Source organism: Mus musculus, chromosome 1 (assembly GCF_000001635.26).
Source record: "Mus musculus strain C57BL/6J chromosome 1, GRCm38.p6 C57BL/6J".
In the NCBI taxonomy this organism is placed as follows: domain Eukaryota; kingdom Metazoa; phylum Chordata; class Mammalia; order Rodentia; family Muridae; genus Mus; species Mus musculus.
In genome coordinates this window covers 133054236-133070196 of record NC_000067.6, presented here as the reverse complement: position 1 = coordinate 133070196, position 15961 = coordinate 133054236, and the positions used below count along the sequence as shown (strand labels likewise).

The 15961-nt window shown below is 48.8% G+C and overlaps 1 protein-coding gene and 1 long non-coding RNA gene across 6 annotated transcripts in view; one reads left to right on the top strand and one right to left on the bottom strand.

Moving 5' to 3' along the window:
- The window catches only part of Pik3c2b (phosphatidylinositol-4-phosphate 3-kinase catalytic subunit type 2 beta), a 63020-nt gene that overhangs the window by 38495 nt on the left and 8564 nt on the right, over positions 1–15961 (bottom strand). For 3 of the 4 annotated variants that reach the window (XM_006529532.2, NM_001099276.2, XM_006529531.4), the window contains exon 2: positions 2968–3985. In XM_006529532.2, coding sequence (XP_006529595.1) covers positions 2968–3897 — 930 coding nt within the window. In that variant the 5' untranslated portion in view covers positions 3898–3985. Of the gene's footprint in view, positions 1–1263; positions 1686–2967; positions 3986–15961 lie in introns of those variants that run through there. The other variant, XM_006529533.4, reaches the window with a different exon arrangement.
- Positions 1699–9896, top strand: Gm28609. 2 transcript variants are annotated; one of them, XR_003948004.1, is made up of 4 exons: positions 1699–1931; positions 4295–4363; positions 7963–8059; positions 9070–9896. It is a non-coding gene; the product is annotated as a predicted gene 28609 (long non-coding RNA). The 2 variants fall into 2 exon arrangements; XR_003948003.1 differs by lacking the exon at positions 9070–9896 and having other exon boundaries at positions 1770–1931; positions 7963–8303.

The window sequence follows — 15961 nt, the reverse complement described above, 5'->3', positions numbered from 1 at the left end:
AACACACACACACACACACACACACACACACACACACACACACATGAAATCCAGAAATACATTACCTGCCAACCTAGGACACCAAAGAACAAACTAAAAAAGGATTTGAAGCCTGGGCTAAGAACAGAAGCTGTGGCAGTGGACAAGAGTGGCCAAACCTGCTCTGTGAGGAGGACATGTCTGACCAGCCCAGTGTGGCCATAATCAGGCAGAATGTAACACAGTGCTGAGAGTCACCATAGGCAAAGCATGTCGTGGGACGGCTCCCAGAGACACTGGGGTGAGCTGAGCTAGGTTAGGCAGGTGGTTAGCCCAAATGGTCCCCAGGGAGGCCTGGCCTTGGACATCCAAAGCCCTGGAAACCAGACTCTAACTCTGAGCTCGTCGCTAGAGGTATGACTCGGACACCTGTGCCTTCTCAGGAGGAAGACCAACGTGTCAAAGCAGGGCTCTGGGCTGGGAAGAACCTGGCTGGGCTCCTTTGTTAGGCTCCTTAGAGGCTTGCTGGTTCTAAGTGGCTATGGCTACAGGCAGCCTGCCCGAATCAGCCTCATTTCCTCTCCCAGAACACGCATGTAGTACTGGGATCCTTAGACAAGGCCCCAAACTATCTCCCATCCCGGGGCGGCTCTAAAATACCCAGGAAACTGTCAAAGGATCCCTAAGGAAGAACAAACAAGAAGCTAGTACTGATAGGCCTCACAGGCCTGCCCAGGGCAGCAGCCCAGGAATGAGACTCTGGCTCCATGGAGTCCCAGGCTGCATCTGGTAAAGGCGGCAGGTTCTAACAGCTGCTCTGGAGAGAAACGGGGGTGTCTGGTGCTGTGGTTAGTGTGTGCCACCTCACCTCCCATCACCCCTTCAGCTGTTCCTATGCCCTCCCTGCCCCTCTAGGGCAGAAGGCAGTAAGCTCTTCACTGAACATTCTGACTGCAAGTGTCCCTCCCTCTGGTCACTCTTGCTCCCCTGGGTGTGTGTGGGGTGGGGGTGGCAGTACATGAAGAAGAAGAAGGCAGCAGTGGGGGCAAGTTGGCAGTGGGGGCAGTTGGCATGTGAGGCCCTGGCTTTGCCAAGCGTATGCCTGTGTTCCAGACCAAACAATAGTACCACTGTCAGCAATTAACCTATGAGAAAGAGTCAGGGAGAGAAAGAAGGGGCAAGAGAGGCAGGGAGGGAGAGGGACAAACAGAATGGCCACTGAAGGCCATTTCATATCCTTTCTGTACCATTCCCTGGCACCGTAAGAAAACAAAAGCCACTTACGTTTGCCCGGCTGGCAGGCCCTGGTGGCATCGTCCGATGCTGGTCGGGGGAGTCTGCCAGGCAGAGGCTGGCAGCGGGGGTACCAGGCTGGCATTTGGAGCTAGCCCTTTCCAGAGATGGCTCAGTGGGCCTGGGATAAGTAGGATCCTTCCAGCCGGAAGCCCGGCGAAGGCGGGGTGGGGGTATAGGAGCGGAGATCAAGGGGTCTCCCCTCCCAGCAGGCTGTGCCCCTGCCCCGAGCTGAGGTGGGGGGGACCACTGCCGCATTGCGTCCCCCACCCGAGACTGGCAAGAGCTTTTTGCTTTGCCCTTGCTGTTTCAAGGAGACTCCAGGCCAGTTCAGGCTCCCTCTCAGTACTCTGATGACACATGAGATGGGGGAGGGAAGACAAAGGTGACTACCACCTACCCCAGGCTGCCCGACTCTGTGAGCAGTCCCAGCTCTGTGTGATGAACTCTCCCAGCCCTATAAATAGCAGGAGCAGCCCCACCTCTGAGTTGAGCCTTTAAAAAGCCTGAGCTCTGGAGTTGCAGCTCACCCTGATTAGGCTTTGAGGGACTGTCTCTGCAAAAGCAGAGGAAGGAAGGACCGTGCAGCTGTGTAGAGTTGGAATTGATCCCTAAGGCTGGACATGGGGCGGGAAAGCCCCAAGGCACTAAGACAAAGGGTAAGGAGGAAAGAGGGCTGGAAAGAGGGGTGGGCTGTAAACTGCTACACAAGTCTGAAGCTATGGAGCGGACACCTGGCTTCTGGGAGCAGGGTGTCCAGAAGTCAAGGGTAAAATAAAGTGGCCTTCAGGTCCCTGCTGGAGATACTCCTGACACTTCATGGGCCAAAGACATATCAACACACATATGTGTGGTAGCCATCTGGGATGACATGAAGAGACTCTGTACTTTATATATAATATGTTTTATACACACACACACATATATGATATGTATATATTATATATATATATAATTATTATACTGTCAGGCTTTTTCTAAATATCTTCACTGAGGAAAGAGTGAGGAAAGACAGATAAAAGTAAACACCCCCACAGCATGACCGCACTTACTGCCCTTGAACTATATACTTTTTAATGGCCAATCTCAAACGTGTCACATATATTTTTATCACAATAAAAAGCAGTGAGGAAGGGAGGTTGAGAGGAAGAGGGAGGAAGGGAGAGACTTTGGAATGAGACCAGCGTCTAATACCAACTCTGCCATCTCATGCTGTGTGGCTTTGGGGCATCAGACAGGGTGTTGTGGAGATCTGGATGGGGTCACAGACCACTAAACAAGTAGCTAATGCTATGAGTGCTATGAGTGGTCATCAGGGCCGAGCAGTGGTCAGCAGGGCAGAGCGTCAGGAGACAGCCAGAGTGAGCTTGGTGACTCCTAACTCTGTCCTTACTTCAAGAAAGAAGTACCTATTGGCAGCCAGTACTTCAAAACTCCTGCCCCCAGAAAGGCTCTTGTAGCCATCGTGCTGAAACGTAAGCCTAGAAAAGGAGCCAGACCATTCCAGATGTTCCTGGCCCTGCCTTCCATAATAAAGCCTAGCTTGGATCCCTCCCCAACCCTCACAACAAGTGCCCAAGAGCCCCGAGGGCAGAAGGGACGACTAAAGGGCAAGTGAGATTTTGTAGATCTGAATTTGCAATGGCAAAGAGAAACTAGTTTACGTTCTGAACGAATGCACAGGAAGGTCCTCACCGGAGCAGCAGAAATCCGTCGGTTATTGCCAGGTGTTGCATTTTTTCGGTTGGCATATCGAGAAGTATAGGTTCGAGGGGGCACCTGAGGGGGCATCGTCTTGCTCCGGGCCACAGGTTTCCCAGAGGTGTCCTTGTTGAAGTCCAGGGGCCCTCGGCCCTCCTTCCAGCCCCTGGTAGCATCAGACGATATCTCTGAGTCGTAGGTGGACTTCAAGTTGAGCCTGGTAATTGCATCATTGATGCCATCGTAGTCCACAGACCCCAGCGTGTGTCCCTGTCCCCTGCCATCAGGCAGCTCTCCCTCTTCTGGGTCCTGGGCCACTAGCAGTTTGTCAGGTGGCTGTTCTGCCGAAGAGAAACTGTTGATGTCATTAGGCTGAGAGATCTTGGAGGGTGAGGGTGATCCTTTTCTAGGAGGCAAGGGAGGGGCATCCCAGATAGAGACACGAGGAGGGAGAGGAGGTGGGGATAGTTTCTTGCAAGAGCCATCTGTGTCACCTGATCCTGGAGACAAAGAGCATCTCCCCTCTGAGCCATCAAAAATATAGAGATAGTCTCCAGACAGGGAGCCCTTGGGCCAGGGGTCTGGGCCAGGCTGTGGATCCTGGGAGGTAGAGTTGGGGAGCCCCTCTGGTGGGGAGATGGAGTTGTAATTTAGGGTGGGATCAGAGCCAGAAAGACCACGCAAGAGCTTGAGGTCGGTCCGCCTGCCTGCTGGCTTGCTGTAGAAGTCCAAGGCTGGCTCATCCCAGCTGATAAGAGAGGGTTCTGTGTTCTGCTTGGCCCTGCTCTCCTCCTTGTGATGTCGGAGCCGGGAAAGAGCGTCATACTCCATCTGCAGGGCTTCGGCCATAGCCAGCTCTTTGCGGCTGATGCCCACCGACTCCAGGGACTTCCAGTGCTCCCCATTGCCCTGAGTGGAAGACATGATGAGGGCGGGGGGCACAGGAGATGACAGAGCCTTCTACTTCCTGCCAGTGTCAGGCCTGGAGGGCAGGTACATGCTGTCTTGGGACCTGGAGGCAACAGGTGAAAATGCAGTTTAGTTACAAAGCAAGACTTATCAATAATCAGATACTGTGACAACAAAGTGACATAATCCAGGCCAGCATCCATTTCCTCAATGCCCACAACAGGGGTAAAAAAACAGAAAGATAGAGGAAAAGAGAGACCAGGGCAACTTTACTGTGGCTATCCAGCCCACCTTCTATATGCCTCCACCTCTGGTTCTAATTCCTATCCTTCTTTCCATCATGTGTGCTCCAAGGAAAGAAAGAGGTCCTTGGTTTATTCCTCTTAACAATCATTTATTTGTTTGCTCTTAGGGGAAGGCATGAATGCCACGGACATATGTGGAGATCAGAGGACAGCGTTCACGAGTCCTTCAAAAACAGGTACTTATCATCAGTAAAGGGGAGGGTCTCTTCAGTCAAAGAGGACAGTTGCCTAGGGCCAGACTCCATGGGAGAGTGTCTGTCTGTCCAGCATGCATGACGCCTTGGCTTCCATTACTAGCACTGCCTAAGTCAGTGGTCCTCAACCTTCCTAATGTGTGGCGCTCTGATGGAATTCTATCAGAACTGTGGAGGTCTCAATACTTCTTTTAATACAGTTCCTCATGTTGTGCTGACCCCTGACCATAAAATTATTTCATTGCTACTTCATAACTGCAATTTTGCTACTGTTATGAATCATAATGTAAGTACTTGTATTTTCCAATGGTCTCAGGCGACCCACATGAAAGCGTTGTTTGACCCCCAAAGGGGTCACCACTCACAGGTTGAAAACCATTGACCTAAATGTCTTTCAAAAATTAAGGTTAGGTGTGACAGTGAGATGGTTTAGGAGTTCAGGCTGAGGACCTGGGTTCAATCACCATATCACCTGAGAAGACAGAACCCAGTCCTGAAAGGTGCCCTCTGACTTACAACGCACACGCTGCAGTGTAGCATACCCATCCGCACTCACATACTTCTATTATATGTGCACATAGTAATAATAACACAGTTAGATATTTTTTTAACTAGAAGGGGAGGGGTTCTATCAACAAGGTTTAGTGGTAAAACATTGACCTAGGGGTTGAGCCCCAGTGCCATATGAAAAAAAAAAATTAAGCCAGGCATGGTGGCACAGGGTATAATCCAAGCATTCAGGAGGTAAAGGCAGAAGCCAGGCATTCCTAGCCAGCCTGGGTGACGTGGGAGATGTCTCATAACAAGAATTAACAAGAAGGGACTGGAAAGAGCTCAGTGGCTGAGAGCATTGGCTGCTCTGGCAGCGGACCCATGTTCAGTTCTTAGTACCCATATGGTAGTTCACAACTATCAGTAACTCCAGTTCCAGGCAATCTGATGCCCTCTTCTGAGCTCCCAGGGTAGCAGCCACATATGCGGTGCACATACATCCACGCAGGCAAAACACTCATACACATACAATAAAAGTACATACATCTAAAAGTTAAAATTAGCAAAAGAAGCTGAGGCAGGTCGGTCTCTATGAGTCCAAAGTCAGCCTGGTCTACAGAGTGAGTGCCAGGGTTAACTCAGAGAAACCTTGTATCAAAACCAAACCAAACCAAACCACCCAATAATTATCAGAAAAGAGGGGCCAGGTCCCATGCAGTCACACACAGCTAGTGGGACGTAAAATAGCATAACCACTGTGGGAAGGGCAGCTTCCAACAAAGGCAAGCATAGCACACGTCTGTGTATGACTCAGTCGCATAGCACTACACAGACTTGTGCACAGATGTTAAATACAGGACTGGGGCTGTAGCTCGTTAGTAGAATGCTTGCCTAGCATGCACAGGCTCAGTTTGATACCCGTCACTACAAATAGGTAATACACTATGCAGTACAAAACAATAAGCCTCAAATACTGAATATAGATGCTTTTAGAATATTCCTGTGGTGGTTTGGATAAGCTTGGCCCAGGGAGTGGCACTATTTGGAGGTGTGGCCTTGTTGGAGTGGGTATGGCCTTGTTGGAGGAAATGTGTCACTGAGAGGGTGGGCTTGGAGTCTCTTTTCCTTGTTGCCTGGAAGCCAGTCTTCTCCTAGCTGCCTTCTGAACAAGAGGTAGAACTCTCAGCTCCTCCAGCGCCATGCCTGCCTAGATGCTGCCATGCTACCCGCCCTAATAATAATGGATTGAACCTCCGAACCTGTAAGCAAGCTCCAATTGAATGCTGTCCTTGATAAGAGTTGCTGTGGTCATGGTGTCTGTTCCCAGCAGTAAACCCTAACTAAGATAATCCCCAAACTGGAAATGACCCAAATGTCTACATGGTGATTCTTTGGAAAATGTGAAGCCTGGTGGGGACTGGGCTCAGTGTGTAGCATGTTTATCTAGCATACACAAAGCCCTGGGTTTGACCCCAGAAACACATATAACCAGGTGTGGTGATCCCAGCAGTCAGGAGGTGGAAGCAAAAAGATCCTAAATTCAAGATCATTTTTCTCTGGCTGTCCTGGAACTCACTCTGTAGACCAGGGTGGCCTCGAACTCAGAAATCCGCCTGCCTCTGCCTCCCAAGTGCTGGGATTAAAGGCGTGCACCACCATGCCCAGCTACTCAAGGTCATTCTTAATTGCACAAAAGGCTTAAGCCCAGCCTGAGCTCCAAAAGGCCCTGTCTTAAACAAATCAAAAAGTGATCCATCTACATATGTATCATCTAGTGCAACTTAGCAATGAAAATGAATGAATTATTGACAAATGTAGACTCATGGATGAGTCCCAAATTAACTCTGTTGAATAGAACCTGCCAGACAGGAGTATGGGTCTGTCTCCCGGCATTCACAGGAAATTTCTGCAAATGCAAATAGAAAAACAGATGGGATCTTATCTGCAGAAGAGAGGGAAGGAGTACCACAGCCAGACGGGAGCTTTTGGGAGCAATGAACATGCTCATTATCTTTTTTTGGCTTTTCTCTCCAGCCCTCCCTTTCTGCAGAGATCACAACTATGGCCCATGCACGCCAGGCTAGCACTTTACCACTGAGCCATGCCTGCAGCCCATTCATTATCTGGCCCGGTGTCGGTGATATCATCCGTGTATTCATATGCCAAACTTATCATGTTGTACACTTTAAATATATGCTGTTTATAGCATGTCAATTAAACCCCAGCAAAATATAAATGTACAACACAGCTCTACCTAGCAGACTTTATAATTACTCAAAGTTCAACGACAGGTGAGACAGGTGAGAATCTGCCAAAATATTGATGATCCCTTGGTCCTTAGGAAGCCAGATAGGAACCCCAGGCCAGTTGTCTTTAGGTGCAAGAGCCTGCCACTCATTCCGGGGTTGGTGTCTTCTGCTTCTGAAGTCACAACAAGAAAAGAGCTGAGATGGGCCAGGTGTGGTGGCGCACGCCTTTGATCCCAGCACTCAGGAGGCAGAGGCAGGAGGATTTCTGAGTTCAGGCCAGCCTGGTCTACAGAGTGAGTTCCAGGACAGCCAGGGCTATATAGAAAAACCAAAAAAAAAAAAAAAAAAAAAAGAAAGAAAGAAAGAAAGAAAGAAAGAAAGAAAGAAAGAAAGAAAAGAAAAGAGCTGAGACAAGGTTGGTCTGTCGTGTGGCTCTCAGGCTGTAGCTTAAAAGGACAGGAACTGTTCACAGCTCCATGCCCGCAGGCCCTCAAAAGGTTCTGAGTTCGTTGGTCTGTGGTAGAGTAATGGTATTTAATAAAAATAAATAAAAGAGTTTCCTAGGAGATCCTAGGGCCTGTGTGTCTGTGGTTGGGGGTTTGGAGCAGTCGCTTCTAACCTCTAGCAACAGCATCCTGGAAGCTCACGGTTACACAGAAGTATCAGTATCATCAGATAGTATTCATTCTACAGGGCAGCCTCACACTGGGGTAACAAACTCATGTGGCATGTTTATTCCTCATGACCATAAAGTGGAAAACAACAATAAAGTAGTTCAGATAGCTCTTGTGTATGTATCTTTGTTTGGTTTTTGTTGACTCTTGTGTCTCTACAACTCAGGCAGGTGAACTGTGTAGCAAAAATGACCTTGAACTCCTGGGTTTCCTGCCTTTACCTCCCAAGTGCTGGAATTACAGGTGTGTGCGACCACACCTAGGTGAGTCTAGTTATGTGTGTATGGGGTGTGTGTATGTATATTTGTGGGTGGTATATGTATATGAAAGTATAAGTGGTGTGTGTGTGGGGGGTTGTTGGGGAACATGTGTGTATGGGATATATGTATGGTATGTTTGTAGTGAGTGTGGTGTATTTGTGGTACCTGTGGTGTGGGGTCTGTTGTGGAGGATGGGAAGAGTGTATGTGTATGTAGTGTGGTGTGAGTGTGGTATGTCTGTATGCTGTCAATGTGTGGGGGTGTGGTATGTCTGTATGCTGTACATGTGTGGGGGTGTGGTATGTCTGTATGCTGTACATGTGTGGGGGTGTGGTATACATGTGTGAGTGTGTGTGTTGTATCGTGTTTGTGTGTGTGTATGGAAGGATAGAAGATAGGACTTTGGGCTTTACCATCGAGCCACATCCCCAGCCCTATCAGATTCTTGAGTGCTAAGTTCCACTCAATTCAAAATAGGAGACAGGTCCTCCCTCAGCTGAGGTGCCCTCCCAGGACCCTGGCAAAGTTGGCCAGAGTTGTGGCTGTATGTGAGGTGTGATTACTACTGTCCTCAAAGTCCCCAAAGATCAAGGCAGCTGTCTGCTCATTTCTTCACTTGCTGATCTTTCACCCTTCCGTAGCTCTTCAAAGGTTACTTCTGGGGTTGGAGAGATGCTCAGCGGTTAAGAGCACTGACTGCTCTTAAAGGTTCTGAGTTCAATTCTCAGCAACCACATGGTGGTTCACATACAATCATCTGTAATGGGATTCGAAGCCCTCTTCTTGTGTTTCCTGTAAACAGTTATAAGTGTATTTATATAAATAAAAATAAGTATTTTTTCTTTAAAAAAAAAAAGGTTACTTTTGACCCACTTGGGGGATGTGGACGGACTCTGAAGGAGTCTTGCTATTTGAAATTAAAAGGAGTCAGAAGAACAGGACAAGATAGCCAGGCTTGGTTATCCAAAAGTGGTAAAACGGTCCCAGAAAAGAGTACCCTATTGTTTTTACAGGGCACTAGAAGAGTGTTCAACATAGGACTGACCGGGGCTGTCACACTACAGAGCTATACCCCAGCCCACCTTTAGACTTTTAATCCAGGTGAGTCTACTTCAGCTCTGCCTGAGCCTGGACAAGCAGAGCATTAATGCTTGCCTTAGCTAGGCACCATTGTGAAGTGGAAAACTAAGGCCATGCGCAATAATCTCCCAGCTTCCTGCCTCTTCCCACACTATGCTATTCGCACTTGCAGGAAGCCCAACTTTCTTCCATCTGGTTTCCTACTGCCACAACTGGCTTCCTCTTGTGCCCCACCCACTTGATCCTCTGCAGGATAATGTTCCTTGGGTTTTGTGAGCTCCCCTCCTCACCTCTAGCTGAGTCCTTTTCTCAGCCGGGTTTCACACAGGCATATAAACAATGCCTCTCCTAACTTAAAGCCAAAACCTACAGCCTGAGCGCCCTTGGCTTTAGCTTTAGGTTCTCAGCTCTTCCCTCCATTCTCAGCTCAGCTGCAAGAAAGAGTGGACAGCACCTAACGCTCCCTCCCATGTTCTCTCGGTTGGGCTCCCACTAAAGCCACTCCCCAAATACCTTGGCAGCCCAATTCAGAGGTCTCATGTTGCCAGATGTCACTTGTTCTGGTCCACTTAGTTCTCATTCTCTCTCTCTCATTCTCTTGTTCTCTTCTTCTCCTATCCTCTGCTTCCGGTCCTGTGACACTATTTCTATTTATTTCTTTACTTACTTATTTGTTATTGTATGTGTTTGGCGTGTGTGAGTATACACATGTGGGTGCACACACACACACATATGCATGTGCCACAGTCCATGTGTGGCAGTCAGAAAACAACTTTTAGGGGTTGGTTCTCTCCTTCCACCTTTGTGTGAGTTCCAAGAATCAAACTCAGGTCAGCAGCCTTGCAGAGCGAGGACTGTTCTGGCTGAGCCATCAAACACATCAAACGGTGTGGACTCAAACCTCCATCCTCAGCCTGCTGCTCATGCCCCCGTCCTGCACTTATAGCCTCATTCACTCCTGTTCCTGTCCACACCACTCTCACGCTAATAATTCCAGATGTGCATTCCTCCTTCATTTCATGTGATCACCCATACCTCAAAACCCAAAGGGCCAAACCCAAACCCCCAGCTCCTTTCTTCTCTACTCCCATCCCAGACAGCTCCCCCCAATGGCACTACAGAATCCCAGGCTAGACGCCCTCCCCTCCAGTCATTCTGAAAGCCCTCCTCTTTCATCTGCAGTCCTATCACAGACTGTGACTCTGTTTACATCCTCCTGTCCTAACTGCCACAGTCCTGGTTCCAGCCCTGTTCTTCTTTCTCCTGAGCTACTACAACAGACTCCTAACAGTCCTGCCTGCTACAGTCACTTCCTCTTCAAGGTTTCTAAAGTGTGGATTGGATCCTTTCACTCCCTGCTTAGAACCCCTCAATGGCTCTCTATTGGCCTCAGTAACAAGACTGCTCTTTTCCCTGTCACCCCTACGTGCATCCCTGTGTATTTAACACCTCTTGACTTGATGCAAGCACGTGCTTCCAGGCATAGCTTTCCCGATCCAGGTCCCTCCTGTGACTCTAACTTATCCTTTTGTGACTCTTCTCTGAGATTGAGTTCAAGAGCTTTCTCCAAAGCCCCAAACTGGACCCCACGTCCCTTACACAAATCTTTTGGTTTTTTTGTTTTGTTTTGTTTTGTTTTTTGTTTTTTGGAGACAGGGTTTCTCTGTTCAGTCCTGGCTGTCCTGGAAATCACTCTGTAGACAAGGCTGGCCTCGAACTCAGAAATCCACCTGCCTCTGCCCTCCCAAGTGCTGGGATTACAGGCGTGCACCACCATTGCCCGGCTCCCTTATACAAATCTTTAAAATGGTCTTAAAATATTGTATTCCAGGACTAGAGAGATGGTTCAGGGGCTGAAGGCAATTGGCTGCTCTTCTAGAAGACCTGAGCTCAAATTCCAGCACCTACCCACATGGCAGATCACAATTGTCCGTAACTCTAGATCAGATAGCGTCCAACATCCTTTTCTGGTCTCCAGGGCACATGGTGCATAGGCATACATGCAAGTAAAACACTAATATACAAAATTTTAACTAAAATACTGTATCCAGAATTAAATCTAACTAGAAAAGCTAGTTTTAAACATTGTGCCAGGCATAGTGGCATACATCTGTGATCCCAGGACTCAAGAGATGTAGGCAGGAGGATCAGGAGTTCAAAACCAGTCTCAGTTATATTATGTGTTTGAGGCCAGCCTGAACTACATGAGACCCTGTCTCAAAATAAACTAAATAAACAAGTAAAGATTTAAAAAGTTACAAGTTACTTGCTCTAACCTCAATCTCTAAATTAACATACTTCTGCAGAGAATGGCTGTGGATCAGAATATAAGGACAGACGTGGCTAGTAGTGAGGATTTTATAGACACGGTGATAGGTGACCGGTACACAGATGGTATCCTTGAATAGGGTCTTTCCAACACAGAATGGGGTTGGACTAGGCACTGATAGGGCAGGGAAATGCACAGATGAACAAAAAGACTATACAAAGGGCCCTCTACTTGTGGTTCTGGCTGTTGGCAAAGGTATCACTAGGCTGTCAGCCATTGGAAGCCCAGAGATAGCATCCCTGCCACCTCCAAGGGGAAGCAAGGCTCAGAGAGGAAAAGGGAAGATCAGGTCATACTGAAATAGTGGGACCAACTATTCTAGTAACTAGAGCCTCATGTTCCCTGAGTCTCCTATGTCCAGTGGAGTTTCTTCCCTACCAGCCTCTGCTGGGCAGACACACTGGAAATTGCTCTGGTCCACTGGTTGTAAAGGGTACTAGGAATTCTTTTAAAAAGCAAACAGAAGCCTTGACTGTGTGGCTGAGTAGCGGAGGACTTGCCCAGCGTATAGGAGGCTTTGCATTTGATTCCCCAGCACTGGATGGGAAAGGGCAAAGAGCAAGGTGCCAGTTAGGTCTCAGAAGACAGGGAAAGCACTGACAGCCAGGTTCCCCTCCCTGTCTTCACACACCAATCTGTTCTTTTTCTGCTTAAGCATTTCGAAGTACTGCTGCTATCAATACTTCAGCTCGGATCTCCTAAGTAGCAGAGCAATGTATGTAAATACAATGCTCTTAGCACACCCACAAAATGTCACACTCACAGGACAACATAGCCTCCCACATAGTCCAATAGTCCACATTCGAATGCCTATAATTGTCATCTGGAAAGCGTTTCCAACATATAAAAACTCCTGGCCGCTTGCCTGAAGTCATGACTCAGTAGGGTGAGTCCCTGAACTGCACATAGTATTTCACTAGTGATCAAAGGGTACAGCTGGCCTGGCACCACAGGTGAGGGGTTCTTTGGAAGACTAAAGCTGAGCAAAACGACAACTTCCCCCAGAGATAGGGCAGTCAGATGGTGAAGGAAGAGAATGTGCCTGTGATCACGTAGATCGGTGCCAGGGTCTGAGCAGTACCAGGCAACACACTCAGGTTATGCAGAGGCCCACAAATGACTAGGGACAGGCAGAAGGGCAATGGAGCCAGGACAGAACCACACAATGGTTCAGAGTCAGGGAGCAGGGAGAAAGCAGGCACTCCCTCCTGTGAGCCTGTGCCAGAGAGGGAGGCCCCAGGCACCACACAGCCAGCAGGCACAGGAGCTTCCAGCCACCCCTCTGTAGTGCAGAGCTGCTCAAGAGCTAAAGGACCTAAGGGTTCTGGGTTGTTTCCTCTCCAAATTCCACAGCACAGAACTGACCCCAGTAGTGCTGAGAATCGTCAACTATAAGGGACATCCAGGTAACTGGCATGTAATTCCAGGAAGCGTTCATTCTGGCAAAGGTGGTAAGCATGTAAATAATTCAACCCCTCCTTGGGGCATGGAGCAGGGAGGCACCTCATATCCTGAGCTACCTCACAGGGCAAGAGGACGGAGAGCTCTCAAAGGAGACGATAAAAGTATGGAGGGGCTCGGGGTCACACAGCCTTGAGCACCCCCACTTTTAGTAGCTTTTACTCAGGGAAGAGAACTACACTGTCTTAGGCAGTACCTCCCTTAGGATACACGCCAGCCAGGGGTCGGAGGACATAGATTTTTGTTGTTTGTTTGCTCAATTGCTTCTTCTCTTCTCTTCTCTTCTCTTCTCTTCTCTTCTCTTCTCTTCCCCTCTCTCTCTCTCTCTCTCTCTCTCTCCCCCCCCTCTCTTCCTTTCTGCCCCCACCCCCTGCCCTCTCTCTTCCTCTTTCTCTTGAGAAAAGGTCTTCCCAAATAGCACTGGCTGGCTTGGAACTTGCTATGTATACCAAGCTGGCTTCAAATTCACATCCACCAGTCTCTGCCATCCAAGTGCTGGGATAAAAGATGTGTGTTACCACGCCTTGGGTTGGTTTGGGTTGGTTTGGTTTGGTTTGGTTTTGAGACAGGGCTCCATGAAGCTCAGGCTGGCCTTTAACTTACTATGTAGCCAAGGCTGGTTTTGAACCCTTGATCCATCAAATGTTGAGCTTACAGGTAAGGCCCAGCACATGTGGCTTGCCATAAGGATTTAATCCCTTTGGTCCATTTTTCCCTCCAAGGAAGACCTCTGGCTCTACCCATCACCAATACCCACAGAGAATCACACTGGCTTTACAGTTAGGAGCCCAGGTCCCACACCTCACACCACACACCTGCTGCCCTGCTCTTCCCGTTCCTCTCCAACTCCAACAAGAATACGGAACATCACTAAATCCCTGGGTCTCCTGCCAGGAACCCAACTCCTCCCGCAGCAGGATCAGAAAGGTTCAATCTCTGCTTCTTTTGTATTTAAGCCTGTGCTGGCTCGTTTTTGACACAAGCTATCTGAGAAAAATTCATTTGTGAGATCAGGCTTCAGGCAAGTCTAATGAATTAATGGCTGATGGGGGAGGGCCCAGCTTGATGTGGGTGATGCCCAAACCTGGGCTGGTGCTCCTGGGTTCTATAAGACAGGCTGAGCAGGCTGAGCAAGCCCTGGAGAGCAAGCCAGTGAGCAGCACTGATTTCAGTGATGGGCTGGTATCTGGAAGTGGAAGCAGGACCAACCTTTTTCTCCCTAAGTTGCTTTTGGTCCTAATGTCCCATCATAGCGATGGTAACCCTAGCTTAGACACGTCCACACTCCATGGCATGCACCAAGGTCATTCTCTTCGCTGTCCTATATTCTCTCTCTGCAGTGTTCATCTAACCCTTGCTATGAGGTTGTGTGTCATTTCCCTTTCGAGTGGTCCTTTTAGCCAAATTAAAGACAACTCTGCTACTGTGCTCTTCTTCCCGCAAGCAAATACCCAGACTCTGGGACCAGGAGCCCCTTGGAGTGAGACTTGGAACGATCAGGTACATAGAGTAAAGAAAGTCAGTAGGTGGGCTGGACAGATGGCTCAGTGGTTAAAAGCACTGACTGCTCTTCCAGAGTTCAAATCCCAGCAACCACATAGTGGCTCACAACCATCTCATAATGAGATCTGATGCCCTTTTCTGGTGTGTCTGAAGATGGGTACAGTGTACTTGCATATAATAATAAATAAGTCTTTGGGCTGGAGCGAGCAGGGCTGGAGCTAGCGGGATAATTCAAGTCCCAACAACCACATGATGGCTCACAACCATCTGTACAGCTAGTGTACTCATAATATATAAAATAAATAAATCTTTTTTTAAAAAGAAAGTCAGTAGGCACCCCCCAGTAGTAGTCCTATCTGTTGGAAGGGCAGGGTTGACTGCCCGTAAGTCTGAATGTGGGAAGCAGTGGGCAGTGACGAGCTGTGTGGGCAGTGGGCTGCCAGTAGCTGTCTGCTACTGGCTTGGCCCTATAAGTTAAGGAGAAAAAGGCTGTGGGGCCAAGCTACCATCCCTGAGAACCAAAAGAGGGATTAAAAAGCCCAGATGCCATGCCAGAAGACAGCTTCTTTCTCTCCTGGGTAGGAAGCGTTATCCCATGTGTCCCCAGGCCCTGCTCACTGTCCTCCCTGGACAGCATTCCTAAATCAGCACTGTAGCCATGTGCTTACACAGTGGCACTCTCCGCATCAGTCCCTGGTAGACGGCAGTCATTCCCAAGCAACCAAAGCTGTAAGAATCCCAGAAACCTTCCTGAAACCTTTTATCCCCCACACACCTTTCCTACACATATTCTTTGTATCTCCTCCTACCCCACGCTCACCCCACACCTTCCCCCATGACACTCTATACTCACCCTGCCTCACAATCCCTACACCCCACACCTCTCAATCTGCATCTCCCCAATCCCCCAACACCCCCACTTTCAGAATTTACAGCTACACACATACACCCATCTCCCTTCCTCCCTCATCAGCCTCCTAGGAGGGGGAAAAAGAGATGGCTCAGACTCTGAGGTTACATTCTTAGTGTCACTGGCAAAGACATCTGAGAAAAGTAGGTTAACTCTGAGGGAAAAAAAAAAAAGATAAATAGCCACCTCAGATTCAGGGGCAGCAGGCATGGCCCTTCCCCTGCAGTTTCTGGCTTCTCTGCGGCCCGGCTCTGGCCTATAGGTGGAGCACCCAGGGAAACAGACTTCCAGGAAAGTACAGACCCCAGAGAGCCTGTCCCCAGAGGATTCCAGGACCTCTTGTGAGTGCCAGAAATGGCTAGTTATTTATTTCCTGGTCCAGGAAGGCCAAAGGAAACCACAGCATCAACACAGACAAGGAGAGCAACAGACGTGAGAAAAGAAGGTCAACCAGCTTGCATCTGCCACTTAGAAGAAGAAAAAAGTATTAAAACGGAATACCACCGAGCTGAACGGTGGTGGCGCACGCCTTTAATACCAGCACTTGGGAGGCAGAGACAGGCAGATTTCTGAGTTCGAGGCCAGCCTGGTCTACAAAGTGAGTTCCAGGACAGCCAGGGCT